Source organism: Leptonychotes weddellii, chromosome 3 (assembly GCF_054177405.1).
Source record: "Leptonychotes weddellii isolate Sample4059 chromosome 3, ASM5417740v2, whole genome shotgun sequence".
In the NCBI taxonomy this organism is placed as follows: domain Eukaryota; kingdom Metazoa; phylum Chordata; class Mammalia; order Carnivora; family Phocidae; genus Leptonychotes; species Leptonychotes weddellii.
This window is the reverse complement of record NC_138371.1, coordinates 134,563,447-134,578,777: the sequence shown is the minus strand read 5'-3', so window position 1 is coordinate 134,578,777 and position 15,331 is coordinate 134,563,447. Positions and strand designations below refer to the sequence as shown.

The window sequence follows — 15,331 nt, the reverse complement described above, 5'->3', positions numbered from 1 at the left end:
TGGCCGAGCCCCTTCTGATTTTTGGTATACCCCTCTGCCATCCCAGAGCAGGCTCTCAGCACTTAGGCACTCATCAGGCGTTCAGTATGTCCAAAAAGCATCCTTTTGGAACGTCATAGTTGCTGTTGTTCTCACCTGCCTAGCACATTTTCAAGTACAGATCCTCGAACTACTTTTCCCAGTGGCCATCGCACCAGGGCCTCCGAGTGGGGCAAGACAGGGTTAGCAGATGATTTCACATTCCAGCGCTGCTCAAGTGGTGGTGCAGAGGGTCTCGCCTGCCGGCAGGAACCGCTTCTCCAAATTCCAAATAAACCCACACAAGTGACTTCTAGTAGGTTCTCAGGCTTTTGCGATCTGATCCCACCCGTGCCCTGAAAGTGAGCTGCCTGTACCGCCAAGAGTTGAATGGCGAAATGAACGGGCCGCACAGCCAATCATGTTTCGATCTGCCCGGAAAAGGCGGGTCCCGGGAGTGTCATTGACAAAGCCGCGCGGGATTGGCGCTCCGGAGCGGTCCGCGGTGGCGGGAGTTTTCGGATGTGTTGGCGGTGACCCCGGCAGCAGCGGTTGGGCTGAGTTGGGCCGACGGGGCGGGCGGCGGAACCAGGAAGGCCAGTCCGCCGCGGATTTCCGAGCTCCCGTCTTGTGGCTCGCATTGCGGCCGCCTTCTTTCCGTCCCCCAGAGCTGCGGGGAAAGATGGATCGGCACCGGCCGCGGCTGCACCACCCGAAGCAGGGCTCCGCCGCCGGGGCCCCCTATCCCGCCTCCGCCGCGCTTCGCGGCTGCCGGGAAAGCAAGATGCCGCGCAGGAAGGGCCCCCAGCACCCTCCGCCCCGCGCAGCTGAGGAGCCTGGAGAGAAACGCCCCAAGTTTGTAAGTTTCGTCTGGAGCTGTGGTGGGCGGCTTCTGCCTTGTGGAAGGGCTGCGGCTCAGGTCCCGGGATCCTTCAATTTCATTAAACTTTGACTTGGCTGACAGCCATGGGTGGATCCAAGGGGTCTGGGGGGTGAGGATGGGTGGGGGGGGGCGGTAAATTTTGTTCTAGGTTTCTAGGGCTGTCAGTCTCCTAATAGATTGACGACGACAGGGTCCAATTCTGTTTGGATCCTCGGACAAACACACTGATCACTGTGTTGCCCCACATTTGTTCTGGCTGACATGAAAAGCGGTTCAGATGTGTCTGTATTGACGTCACCTAGGTGCACATTGCATTTTTTAAGTCGAACTTCTCCCCACCCTTCTGGCGTCTTAAGAGTATGAGACATGGCAAAGTGAACTTTTAGGTGATAAGATTTCTTTTTCTGCTTAGTATTTTAAGCCACGAAGAACTTTTTAAGGTAGATGTAATTTTCCAAGTAGAAACAACTCGTTTTAAAACTTGGCGGGCTATGTAGTCACTGCTAAGGAATGTTTTGCTTAGATTGGAAAGAAGTCTAAGTATTTGAAACTCGCTCTTCTGGTTGCTTCTCTTACTCACTTTGGCACCCAAGGGAGATGTTATGATCAACGGCTTGTGAATCTTCTTGTTGGTGTCAACTAGTGAAAGAATGCCTATTGATGTAATGCAATGATGATTGTTTTACGTATGTGTGTGTAAACAAATTACTGAAGGTTGATAGCTCTGGGGTGAATCTAACAATTGAAAATTTAATATTGGATCCGTCCATTTTACTTAGGAGTAAGGAAAACTTTTTAAGTTATAGGTAAAATTATACAGTACTGCATGTGCCTTCTGTGGACAAATAAACACTCATTAGGAGTTTAAGTCAGGATACACATATTAAGGGAATAGAGATTTGTAGAGGAGGAGTGAGTTGCTAAGTATAACAGTTAAAAATAGTGGTTGAATAAAACTGGGAGCAGAGCTATGATATATATCAGAATACTGAAAATGAGGGACAATATGGATAGTTTTGCTAAATTAAGTATCAAGATGGCCATAGGCTAGGTGAAGTTTTGCAGGAGGATCAACTATGTTGTTATTGTTATTTTAACAGAGCTGAGGAATAAATAGGATTGAGTTCAACTGGCAATGCAGGATTCTAGCCAAGGAAAAGAATCCTGGGGCAATGACTTTTCTTCTTTTTAGAGTCTACTCTCTGTGTTAGTAATGTCATTCCATTTTGTTTCTCACTCCTATGCTCCAGAATGCATGGGATCTGATTTTCTGTGACTCTTCCAGCAAAGAGGTCATGAAAACAGAACCTAAGCTAGTATTTAGGTTTAGTTTCACTGAAGGATGTATCAGGTGATTTGGATTCTAGGCAGTTTTTCATTTCTTAAGTACGTTAAAAGGGTTATTGTAAAGATGAAATGACCTCTAAAAGCAATACTTTGAAGCTTTAAAGTTATAAACATAACTAAAACAGTGTTTGCTTTTATTTTTTATTTATTTTAAGATTTATTTACTTATTTGAGAGCTTGCGCGTGGGTGGGGACAGGCAGACTGAGAGGGAAAGGGTCCCAAGCAGACTCTGTGCTGATTGCAGAGCTTGGCAAGGTGCTTGATCTCACCACCCTGAGATCATGACCTGAGCAGAAGGTCCCTTAATTGACTGCGCCCTCCAGGAGCCCCCACAGTGTTTGTTTTTAGATAGGAATCTGATTTGAATCATGGCTTCATAATTAATTAATTAATTATTTTTTTTAAAGATTTGTTTTTATTTATTTATTTGAGAGAGAGGGAATGAGAGAGAGCAAGCACATGAGAGGGGGGAGGGTCAGAGGGAGAAGCAGACTCCCTGCGGAGCAGGGAGCCCGATGCGGGACTCGATCCCGGGACTCCAGGATCATGACCTGAGCCGAAGGCAGTCGCTCAACCAACTGAGCCACCCAGGCGCCCCTTGGCTTCATAATTAATTTAGAGGTAATTTGGACTATTGATAATCCCTGACACTAATTTAGATTCTTGCTTACATGGTAGTTTCTTTAGCTATATTTCCCATTTCACTAATTCTCTTACCAGCGATTTTAATCTGCTATTTAACTTGTTTGGAATATTTAAGTTTAGCAATTACAGTTGACTCTTGAACAACATGGGTTTGAACTGTGCAGGTCTACTTACGCATGGATTTCTTACAGTACAGTACTGTAAATTTATTTTTTCTTATGATTTTCTTTTCTCTAGCTTTGTTATAAGAATACAGTATATAATACATATAACATGCAAAATATATGTTAATTGGTTATGTTATTGGTAAGGCTTCCGGTCAACAGTAGGCTATTGGTAGTAAGTTTTTGGGGAGTCAAAAGTTAGACATGAATTTTGACTGCATGGGGATCAATTGGTGCCCCTAACCCTTGTGTTATTCAAGGGTCAACTGTATTTTTTATTTCTGTAGGTTCCATTTGTTTCTTCTTCAGATCTGCCTGGTCATTCCTGATCTTTGTTTCTTATTCTTTTATTTTTTTAGGCATTTCCTGTGTGACTCTTTTTATTTGGTAGTTCTGGTGTGTGCAATTTTTGGACTGTCTACATTGACTTGCACTCATGGTGGCTTACTCTCTCCTCCTGTGCTTGTAGATCTTTGTAAGCTCATTGCTTTATCTTAACTTATCTTCCAAGGGGTAGTGGGGATGCTTTTTTCCGGAGTGCTTTTCTGGGAGTTCCACTGAATTGGCACCACCTCTTATCGAAGTAGGACTCTTAGAAAGCCCAGGGTTCCATGCTTAGCCCTAACGCTGTCCCTGGCCTGAGGCTTGGCGTGCCGATCTTAAGGCTGCCTTCTAAGCAGCTCTTCCCAGTCAGTTTAGTTCCGCACTGCTCTCAGTCTCACCCTAGTAACTCTTGTTTTGAGGATGGAGACTGTCCCTTCCTCATGAGATCTCAGCAGTGCCTCTACACGTGATTGTTCTGTAGTTGGGTTTGCTCTACTGCCAGGTGTCAAGTCGGTTCTTGGCTTTCTCTTGATTTCGAATGGAGCCATGTGAGCCTGCATCTCTTTGGGTCACCTAGTCGTTAGGTCACGTCCTTGCCAGGGGCAGCTGCTTTTGACTGGAATGAGTAAGGTAGGTCGGTGATGTCACAGGAATAGGGATGATTTAGGTGTTTGGTGTTTTGCACCCTCCACAAAGCTGCAAGCCAGCGGTAGAACTGAGTGGGAAATTGGCCCCTTGCTCCAGTCGTAGATTAGGAAGGCGCAGGCTCTGGTGCTCACTGAAATCCTGGTTTACTTTGAGCCTTGATAAAGCAGACACATCCTTGTTTTCTACTGTATGTATAGTCATGAGTCTCAAGTTACTTTGGCTTGTATATAAAAGTTTGTAGTACAGAATTTCTCCCCATAGATCTGTGTAAATAGTAGAAATTATTCTATTGTAAATGTATGCTAGTTTGGCTGCATAGGAAATCACCGACTTTTGGGCTGTTTGTGGACTAACCGACTTGATTTCAGTAGAAAATACGGTAAGCAGGGAGTATTGAGATGCTGGGGATAGATACTGGGGGACAGGATGCAACCATTGGAGGCTGGGGATGGGGGACTAGGCAGGCACCTGGACGAAGGCTTTGTGAAGGTAGATAGAGTTCAGGAGGATCAGAACTTTGTCCTGCCCCAGGTCACACTCTTAGTACCTGAGCCTGAGTCTGATTTCCCTTCTAGAACAAAACAAAAGTCGCCCTACTTGTCATGAAATGCCTTTTAGTGATGCTGGGCACTTCGTTCCTACTTTTTACTGCTCTTAGAAACACAGTACAAGCAGTGGTGGCCCCCACATCCAGACTGAGAGCAGGATGTGTGGCTTCTGGAGAAGTTCCCATCTCTAGGCTATGGGCCAGTTTTTTGATAGGAGGCCTGTGCATTTGGTGATCCTCGTTGACAGAGCAGATCTTCTTTTTAATTAAGAATATCCTTTAAAACTTCTCACGGAATTTAGTGTAAATCTTGCATCTAATCTTATGGTTTCCATCAAACGGATTGTTAATTATTGTTTAATTGTATCATTACAGTACCTTCAATTTTGGTTGTGATTTTTCACCCTGTCCAGTAATATCTGTGTGTCTACCATTTTGGGCATCATTAATAATAGTAGTTAACCTTAATGAATGAACCAAGTTCTGTACACACACACTCTCTCTCTCTCTCCTTTAACCCTTACAACAACCCAATGAGATGTGTGGTATTATTAGCCTTGTTTGCTGGATGGGAAAAGCAAAGTGCAGAGGCTGAATTGCCTTAGGTCACACAGCTGCGTGTTGGTGAGGATGGGATTTGAACCCAGACAAGCTATTTCCCACATTTTTAGTCACTGTCCTATATTACTCTCCCATACTATTGGGAGTTTTAATCTTTATTACTTTTCTCATTCAGGGGCCATTAAAAATACTAACACCTTTAATGAATATAGAATTAGTGATTTCCTGATCATAGGCAGCTTGTGAGGTGGGAAGAGGTATGAGGTTGGAGAATCTTGTCTGTTGTACTGGGAACTTGGGGGGAGTTGAAATCAGAGTAGGCTTGATGAGATCAGTGCCCTCCTCTCCCCCCCTCCCCCGCCTCAGGTATATTTGGAGGCAGGTGTGGCGGGCTGAGTAATGACTCCCTCCCCCACAAAGATATTCATGTCTTAATCCCTGAAACCTGTGAGTGTTTCCTTCTGTTGCTAAAAAGGACTTTAAGTTAAGGCTTTTAAAATGGGGAGATTATCCTGTATTACCAGGCTGGGCCCTAAATGAACACTAGGTGTCCTTGTAAGAGGGAGGCCGAGGGAGATTTGACTACAGAAAAGGAGAAGGTGATGTGACGCTAAGGCAGAGATTGCTGGTGTAGCCCCAAGCCAAAAATGGTGGCAGCCATCAGAAACTGGAAGAGGGAAGGAACTGGTTTTCTCTAGAGCTTCCAGAGGGAGAGTGCTACTGCTAACACCTTGATTTGAGCCCAGTGAAACTCATTTCTGACTTCAGGCCTCCAGAACTGAGAGAATACATTTTTGTTCTAAGCCATCAAGTTTGGTAATTTGTTTCAGCAGCCGTAGGAAATGAACACAGCAGGTATGGTTCTGAGGGTGACCACACTGAAAGGTGTTGTTTAACAGTTTATATATGCGTGTTTAGGAGAACCATCAGATTCATCTAAATCTCTTCCTTGTGGTATCATTTTATTTTGGACTGTTTGTGATTGGGGGGTGGATATAAGATAACAGTTTGGTCCTCTGGAATAGCAACTAGAAGTTGAATTCATCTTGTTCTGCTGCATCATTTTCGTAGTTGCTAGAAAGCTGAGAAAAGGTGGAGGTGATTTCTGTGTGTTCTTTTTGAGTTTATTTCTTCATTGAGTCCTCAGCTAAAGTGATGCTTTCAGTTGTCCTAGAGTTAAATTGTCAAGAATTGTAGACAGTGTTCTTATATGAAGGCTTTACGGACTTGAGTGTCATTCATGTCAAAATCCACCTAACCCATCCAACATTGAAACCTTCATAAGGTAAGATCATTTATTTTATTCAGGCTAGTCTTCTAAGTAAATTGACTAAATTGCCCCAGACTTTTTTTTTTCCCTGTTTATCCTTCCTAACAAGAGAAGTTTTTTTTGTTTGTTTGTTAATATATGATTTAGCAAAAGAAACAAAATATATCAAGTGGCTTTTGGGAGTATTTTTAGCTGCTGAAAATAGATGATATATGGCATTTATTACTTCTGGATTACTCTGGATCTTTTTTGTGTGTGTTTGGTTGGGGGCAAAAAGGGGTGGGAGTAGGGATAATTGTCTCAGATTTAGAGCAAGGCTTAATTGCTTTTTTTAAAGACTCATGTCTTTAATTATGAAGCAAGCAAACTGACATACATTTATTACACTGTGAAACCTTGCATCTCATTTAGTCTGTCTGTAGCAATTGCTTCTGAACAGATGTTACCTGAAACACCTTTGTGCAGTTGGTAGAATTCTAAAATTTGTCATGCTTTTATTATTGTTGTCATGAATTAACTCTACTTTATGGCATAACTTTATTGCTGTGTCCTAGAATCTTTATATATTTATTGCCTTATAAATTGGATTTAAAATTGGCTTTTTATATGGAATGTAAATTAACATGTGTATAACTTGTTTATGCTTGCAGAATAATACAAGAAAAAACTGCTACGTATTATACTAATGTAATTGTCTTTAACTCAGCACATAGTATCCTCCAAACCAGGAATGAAATGAATGCTACAGAATATGCTTACCATCACACTCTGCTTGTTTCTCCCAGAAACTAATTTGACTTTTAGATCTATAAAATATAGATGAAGCATAACCTTTTAATTCATGGGATATTAAGGATCAAAGCATGAGCTTTCTTTGAACAGGATCTACAAAGGTAACTTTTCTTTCCATAGCAGTAGGGTGGCATTGAAATACCTTACCGTTGGGAGTAATTTTCTCAAATAGCAAATCAAATAATCATTATTAACTTAGGGGAGGATTTAAGAGTTTCAGTAAGTTAAGTTTTGGTGCTGGAATATTTCAATTACTAGCTAATTAATGAGAACTGTTTGGAAATGCTTGCCATAGATTGTATTCTTCAAAAAGACCCACTGCCATCCTTTCTTTTCTTTCTTTCTTTCTTTTTTTTTTTTTTTGCCATCCTTTCTTACAGTTTTTATAGAAGAGGCATTGTGAGGAGCATGTATGGGCAGTGATGTGGACCACTGTTAGGGCTCGAATCCTGCCCGTGTTACGCATTCGCTTGGGCAACTTCCTTCTCTCTGTGCCTCTGTTTCCTCATGTGTAAAATGGGATTGTTGGGAAGATTAGAAGTTACTGTGTGATGGGCCTGGAATAGCACCTGGCTCGTTGTAACCACGATGTAAATATTTGCCATTTATAGGATTGTCGTTGCTGTCATCATCAGTAGTAATAGTAGTAGTAGTCCACTGTTTTCTAGATTTTAGGGCATTGGGGATATTACACTGGGTAGTTGAATTACTTCCCTATGCTGGAAACTCTTCACAGGGTCAGGCTTTTTCCTCGTGGTGTGTGGCGGGGGCAGAGTCCTGCTGTTCTCAGTTCTCCCCCTGGGGTGCCGGGTAACATTCGGGTTGATGCAGTCTTCTGGTTGAGATGGCTGCATGGTCAGAGCAAGGTTCTCAAGCTTTCTAGGGGTTATGTTTTCATACATAAAATGGGGATCATGAAACTATGACACTTGCATACAGATGAAACTTAGAAGAGAAACCTATGAAGGCAACAACCTCAGACTTAGGAAAAAAATTCTTGTGATGCTCCAATGTGGACTTGAATGATAATAAAAATAATGTTACTTATATATGTATAGATATAAACTAAAAATATAACTCCTTATGCTTATGGCTCTTTTACAACTATAAAACTCAAACAGATTTTCACATAAAACCCAAAACAAAACTATAAAACCAATAAAATTCAAAGGAACAACATTAATTTAATGTGATTGATGATGTTTTGCTGAAATTTAAGTCATCGTTGTTGGATTTAATAGTGGGAAGATATGTGTATGGTTTGCTGTTTTCCTTTCTGTCAGCTTGACTCTTGGATGGAAATGGAATCTCAGAGGCTGAGGAAGCAAAGGACAGTGACAAAGCCAAAGACTCAGCCCCACACTATTGGTAGAGACCTGACATCTACCATTACCGTCTTTTTCACAAGATCTTAACTTGAGGCTCTGGGTGAAGTAGTGAACTCTTATAAAGCTGGTTATGATAAAATAATAATCTAGCCATATGTAGATACTTTCTACTCAATTGTATGAAATTGTTGAAAAGGAGCAGAAAGAATCGGAGCCAAGATCACCAGCATCTATATTCATTTTTTTTCTTGAAATTTACCTTGCCGTAGTTTGAGTACATGGTTCCTTGAATAGTGTCATTTTGGAATTAGGGACAACCATTTGGAACAGAATTCTTCCTAAGTAGAGGAGATTGTGAAAACCTATGTATCGTGATTGATGTTGTTTGACCTTCTTCTAGTGCCCTGTTTGATGTGTACACACACACACACACACACACACACTCACGCACACACACACATGCAAGTGTGGCCACCAGAAGCCACACTTCTGATAGAAGGACCATGGTTTAGAGTGGACATTCAGATTGTCCAGATGATGCTTATTTTACTTCAAATATTTAAGATAATCTTGGAAAAATACAAAATTTAAAAAGACTTATAGACCTGGAGAGTCCGTGAGGGGATCGGCAGACTCGGTTTGAGGAATCCAAGGGATGACTTGAGAAGTTAGTCGAGTACTGGAACCCGGCAAAGGTTTTGCCCCTTTAGTTCTTCATCTAGCGATGAGCTATAAGTGATTAGTGTTTCTCAGTTGTGAAGATGTATACAGTGTGCTTCAAAACAGTTTACTTCTGAATAGTCTATTAAGGGTAGATATTTCCTTTGCAATTTAAAAAAATATATATATTTTGTCATACAAAAGAAGTATAGAACACTATGTACTCACCAGTGTCAGAAATGAAACTTTATAAATCCTATTGAAATGTCTGTTTTCTCCTTTCCTATCAGTATTTCCTTATAATCTTTCCTCTTCATTTTCTTGAGGTAGGGGCTTACAGGGCTTTTTATTTATTTCATGAGGGACCTTCATGGGTTAAAGACGGCTAAATACCTGTTCAGCTCTCCAAGGAAATTATCGTTAATTCTAGGTTATTCTGGAAGTTAAAAAAGAAAAGCACATGCTTCTTTTGGAGTTATGATGTAGAATTTCTTGAAACTCTCAGTGAGATACATGGATTAGTCTAATTGTAAGATCCATAATAGTGCATTTATTTGGCTTATTTTATTATAAAGTATCTTCCCAGGATGTGGGAAGTTTATCCTGTAATTGCTGCATTTTCCTGAGGTGAGTTGTTTATTTGGGCATCAGAAAATGAAACTTTGTAACATTCAGTTTTTAACTAGGATTTACACATTGGTGACATTAATTATGGAGTATACTATAGTATTAAACTGTTGTGTTGATCAAATCCTTGGGTAGAAAGCAATTCATAAGGACAATTACAATTCATTCCTAATGAAAAATATGACAGTCTGAGAAATGAACACGAAAACCAGAATGCACATAATCTGCAATCAGAAATTCAATGTGACAGTTTCATTTCTTTATAAAAGGTGATGGTCTCCAATTAAAACCATGCTCAAACTTCATTCAGCCTCCCTTTGGAAGTTATTATTTTGCTATTATTGATATGTTATTTTGTATCTTGAACCTGTTTTCACTTTATGCATGTGTTTGTGAGCTTTTGGAAGTCACTTTCTCTGCAGTGCTTGGCATAGGCTTAAGTTTACTGCTATAGGTCTGTGAATGCTTGGCTAATTGAAAATCTATGCAAAATTACTCTTGTAACCTTACACCACCTGGTTCATTAATCTATTCATGATTAATTTAAATTTAAATGTTATTGATATACCCTAAATGTCTATTTATTTTTATAAAAGATTTCAGTGATGGTGGGGAAGGACATGTAAAGGCCACCAGAAATATATCTGGGTCACCGGAGAACTGAGCCTGCCCATTCAGGCTCCTCCAGGGGCCAGCAATGTGGCTTGAGAGGTAAAGAGGGCTGAGGATGGATTCAGTGGATTCAAATATGGCTGTGTATCCTTGGGCAAATTAATGAACTTCAGTACCTCAGTTTTCCTATCTGTAAAATGGAATAGATAACCACAGCATGTCCACTTATAGCTTGTTGGGAGGATGAGTTGAGGTAATGGATGTTTCAGTAGCTTGGGCACAATGCCTAGCAGTTAATACATGACAGCTATTACGAGTTTTACTCTTTTGATTCTTTCTCAGATACCAGAGTAGGGGGGGATCTCATCTGTAGTGTTGAATTCTCTAGGGCTGGTCATTTTGAAGGAGATGTTACAGGATCTCAGTTATTGGCAGCATTTTGACCATTCTTTTCAGCTTCCCACCTCCCTTTCTCCTTGTGTTCCTGTTGGACAACCTGTATTGTGTCCAGGAACCCGACCTTAATTCAAGTGGGGAACACACCAAGAGGTTTGGTTCCTGGACATACTCCCCTCCTCTCTGTTTCATCTAGATCTCCAGCCCCTTGACCTTGCCTCTCTTTCCCTGTCAGTTTCCTGCCGACTTTTGCTCCACACTATACCCACACTCCACTAAAGTAACCCTGGCACTTTTGAACTAGGATGCCTCCCATTCCTCACCTCCTCAAGCCTGACACAAGGTAGACTGTAAATAAATAGAATCTCTGGTTTCCTTGTCCATTTGCCTCAGATCTCCAAGCCTGGAGCAGGCCGACAGGCCCTCTGGGTCTTGAACTGCTGCCTGGGGGTGGAAAGCCTCCCAGCTATGTGAACTGATTCCCTTACATTCGGGGATCTATGGGCCCGCTGACTAGCTGGGTCCTCAAAGCTGCTAGATAATCATCATCACAATAGCTACATTTATTCAGCTTTCCCAGTGGGCTGGGCACTATTTTAATCACTTAATCCTAATTTACTGCTTTGAAGTAGGCACTCTCACCACCCTTGTGTTGGACGTGATGGAACTGAGGCGGGGAGAGGGGTTTGGGGCCTTTCCTGAGCTGCAGCAGCTGGGGATAGGGGGCGAGGAAACCAGCACAGCCGGGTCTAACTCCAGAGCCCTGGCTTTGAACTAGCTCTCTGGTTACCTTCTTTTTCATTTCTCTTAACGTTTATGCTAAACCGTTATCATCACTCTCTTTACCTTCCTTATGGGCCTGATTCCTTTTTGTTGTAAATAGTTTTTTAAATTGAAAAAGTAATGTATACACCTCTTAAAAAGGCCAGCAGTGTAAGAGTACAGAGCGAGCTTCCCGAGACTTCCTTGCGCCCCAGACCTGCCATTCAGCTTGTTCCCGAACAGCGGCCGCGGTGACTTCTATTAATTTCTTTTGTATCCTTTAATGATATTCTGTGTGTGTGTGTAAAATACCCACTTGTCCCCACACGGGAACATTCCACCACTTTCGCTTAAAAGATCTTAGAGATGGTTACTTCTGACTCTTCGCGCTCCCCTTGACACCTTCTTCAGAGAGAAAATAAAGGCCGTTTTGCTTGAACTTGCACAATTTCCCGCTGTCTGCACCTGTAATCTTCTCTATTTGCAACTCTTCCTTCTTTCCCCTCCAATATCCACAGAAGAAATGTCTGTTTTCCTGTTCAAGGTTAATCCCTTTACCTCTGTTCTTGACCAGTCCCATTCCATTAGGTATGTTTCACTCTTTATAGGCTGCATTCTCCAAGAATGCTCCAGTGCCTCTCATTATAAAAGAAAAAGCAGAAGCAAAACCAAACAGCCTCCCTCTCCGACTTTCTCTTGACCTTTCTCCCCCTCTGAATACTATGCTCTCCTTCCTTCCCTTATAGTCAGTTAGTTCTTCTCATTTATTCAGTAAATATTTGAATGCTCTTTATACCAAGTATAGCACAGGTAGACACAATTTGGTCCTTGTCTTCAAGAGGCTCCCATTCAGTCTGGTATGAAGAGAGGTGTGAACCAACAAGTGGGAAGTGTTACCAAGCAGTCCATTTTGTGCCATCTTGAAGGACTCAGGCTCTGAAATTAACCTGGATTTAAATCCTGCTCTGTATTTGATAGCTGTGTGACCTTGGAAAATTACTGTGTTTTTTGTTTGTTTCTTCATCTATGAGATGGGAACAGTAGTACCTATGTGGGACATTGGATATGATGATTCAGTGTGTTAGAATGGGGGTTGACACATAAGTATTAAACAGCTCTTAGCTTGTTGCTGCTCTTAGGATGGCATTGGCAAAGGTACCAGTAGAGTGTTCTCGTCGAGGAGGGATTCAGCCACCTTCCAGTGGTTCCTCAACCTTGCCTTTGCTTCTGTTCTTTCCACTGAAATTGCTTTGGCAGATCAACAATTGCCAACCAGGTGGCTGATTTTCAAACTTCATCTTACTTAACTTCACAGGATTAGCACTGACCTCTCGCTTCTTGAAACCTTTGCCATGACGTGTTCTCCTCTTCTGATCTTTGCTCATCTTTCTTCTCACCCTTTTAAATTGGTGTTCCCAAGTACTGTCTCCGACCATCTTCTTCCAGTTTATACCTCCTTTCAGCCTGAGCTTGTCCATTTCTTTAGCTCTTACTACTACCTAGATCAGCGTTTTTCAGGAGGACTTTCTGTGATGAGATAATCTGTCCTGCTGTGTCCAGTTTGATAGTCACTAGCTGTATGAGGGTAATGTTCCCAAATTGCTGGATTTTTAATTTGGCTTAATTTGAATTAATTTAAATAGCCCTATGTAGCTAATGGCCAATGACAAACTTTGACCTACATTCATTTTTAAAGGGACTGCCTGTGGCCCTCAACGTCTTCTATAAGTCAGGCTGCCTACCAGTGATGTGATGATTCATTCCTGTTGGAGAACATGCACATCTTATTCTGGCCAAGATGATGCACTTTCATAGCCTCTGATGCCACCATCAATGATAGTTTTATGAGGCAAACAACATCAGCAATGACAGAACCAGTCACACCCGTTAGAAGGGCTGTCATCAAGAAGACAAGAGATAACAAGTGATAGTGAAGATGTAAAGGGAGCCCTCATGCACTGTTGGTGGGAATGTAAATTGGTTCAGCCACTGTGGAAAACAGTATGGAGGTTCCTCAAAAAATTGTAAATAAGACTACCATATAATTCAGCAGTCCCACAGGATATATATCCAAAGGAGATGAAATCAAGATCTCAAAGAGACATGGCACTCCCATGTCTATTGCAGCATTATTCACAATAGTCTAGATACGGAAACAATCTAAATGTCTAAATGGACCAAAAAAAGATGCAGTATCTATACACACACAATGGAATGTTTTTCAGCCATGAGAAAGAAGGAAATCCTGCCCTTTGCAAGAACACGGATGGACCTGGAGGACATGTGCTTAGTGAGATAAGCCAGACAGAGAAAGACAGATATTGTATGACATCACTTATCATGTGGAATTTAAAAAAGCCAAACTTGTACAGAGAAGAATGGTGGTTAACAGGGGCCAGGGAGGTGGGAGGGATGGGGGAACTGGGGAGATGTTAAAGGCTACAAACTTCCAACTAAAACATAAGTTCGAGATCTCTAATGCACAGCGTAGTGATTAGAGTCAACAATACTGTATCATCTACTCCAAAATCGCCGAGACCAGATCTCAAATGTTCTCACTACAGAAAATAAGTGATAATTATGTGATATGATAGAGGTATAACTAAAACGATGGTGGTAATCATTGCAATATATAAATGTATGAAATCACTTTGTGTACCTTAAACTTACACAATGTTAAGTGTCAGTGAGATCTTGAAAAGAAATAGGGGAGGATTATCTTCACACCATTGCAAGATCTGCAGTCCTGAATAATTTGCACTAGGCTATTAGGATTATTGGGTGCCTTCTCATGACTACGACTGTCAGTTGAAGACTTCCCCATAATCCTTGTTGACCTGTTTTATTGGTGTCCTTGAATGGTGCGATTATCAACATGAAACTATGGACTTTTAGAAGTACTTTGCAAATATACTTGGGTTATTGTTAGAGCTGAATTTTGGCATCGCTGGAAGATTGCCAAGGGCAGTTTAGGCTGTAGTTGCTTGGGCTTGCAGCTTGACTACAGAACTTGGTGTGTTCAACACCTAATGTGTGACATAGAATGCTACGTGTTGGAATTTCACTGTGTCGTGATATGTCACAGTGCAGATTTGGTGCAGTATTGGGCTGCTCTCTATCTGATCCCAATCAAGGCTTTATCTTTCCAGATTCCTCTGGATGACAAGTGCAAAGAAAAGCATTAAGATGGGAGAACCTGTGTATTTCAGTATGGGTAGCCCTCGCAGGACAGTTACTTTTGGGATATTATTTTTTGAATCACCAGAAAGAGAAAATAAGTGACCTAGGCTCTTTATTTTTTTCTCTAGAGACTGTTGGATTGTCAACTCACTCAGGGCAGCTGCAGTGTTTCATAGGTCTTTTTGGGCCAGGCCTAGTGTGTTGTCGGCTTAGCTTAGATGCTAATTATATCCAGCTTGGTTAATATTTCTAGAAGAAATGTAAAATGAACTACATTTTACGCATAATACTAGGACTGAATGTAAGAGTTGGGATTGTGCTCTTTTTCTGTTTTTCAGATGTTAACTTTGTTATATGCAATCATCCTTTGGGCTCATTTGCAGTGACAAACCAATGTAGACACTAGTAACAAAAAGTAGTAATCAAATTATGCAAGAAAATTTTTTGGTGATTTAGTTATTATAGAGTTCAAGCGTCATCAATAATTAAAAATATTTAGTTGTCTTTGATTGCTATTTCCCTGTAATTTTTGATTTGGATGTGTGTGTGTGTGTGTGTGTGTGTGT

At 41.4% G+C, this 15,331-nt stretch overlaps 1 protein-coding gene across 5 annotated transcripts in view; it reads left to right on the top strand.

The window, feature by feature from the left end:
- The first annotated feature begins 508 nt into the window (after window positions 1–508).
- Window positions 509–15,331, top strand: part of DIAPH3 (diaphanous related formin 3) — a 485,199-nt gene continuing 470,376 nt past the window's right edge. For 4 of the 5 annotated variants that reach the window (XM_081815005.1, XM_081815002.1, XM_081815001.1 and 1 more), the window contains exon 1: window positions 510–877. In XM_081815005.1, coding sequence (XP_081671131.1) covers window positions 701–877 — 177 coding nt within the window. In that variant the 5' untranslated portion in view covers window positions 510–700. Of the gene's footprint in view, window positions 878–15,331 lie in introns of all 5 variants that reach the window. The other variant, XM_081815003.1, reaches the window with a different exon arrangement.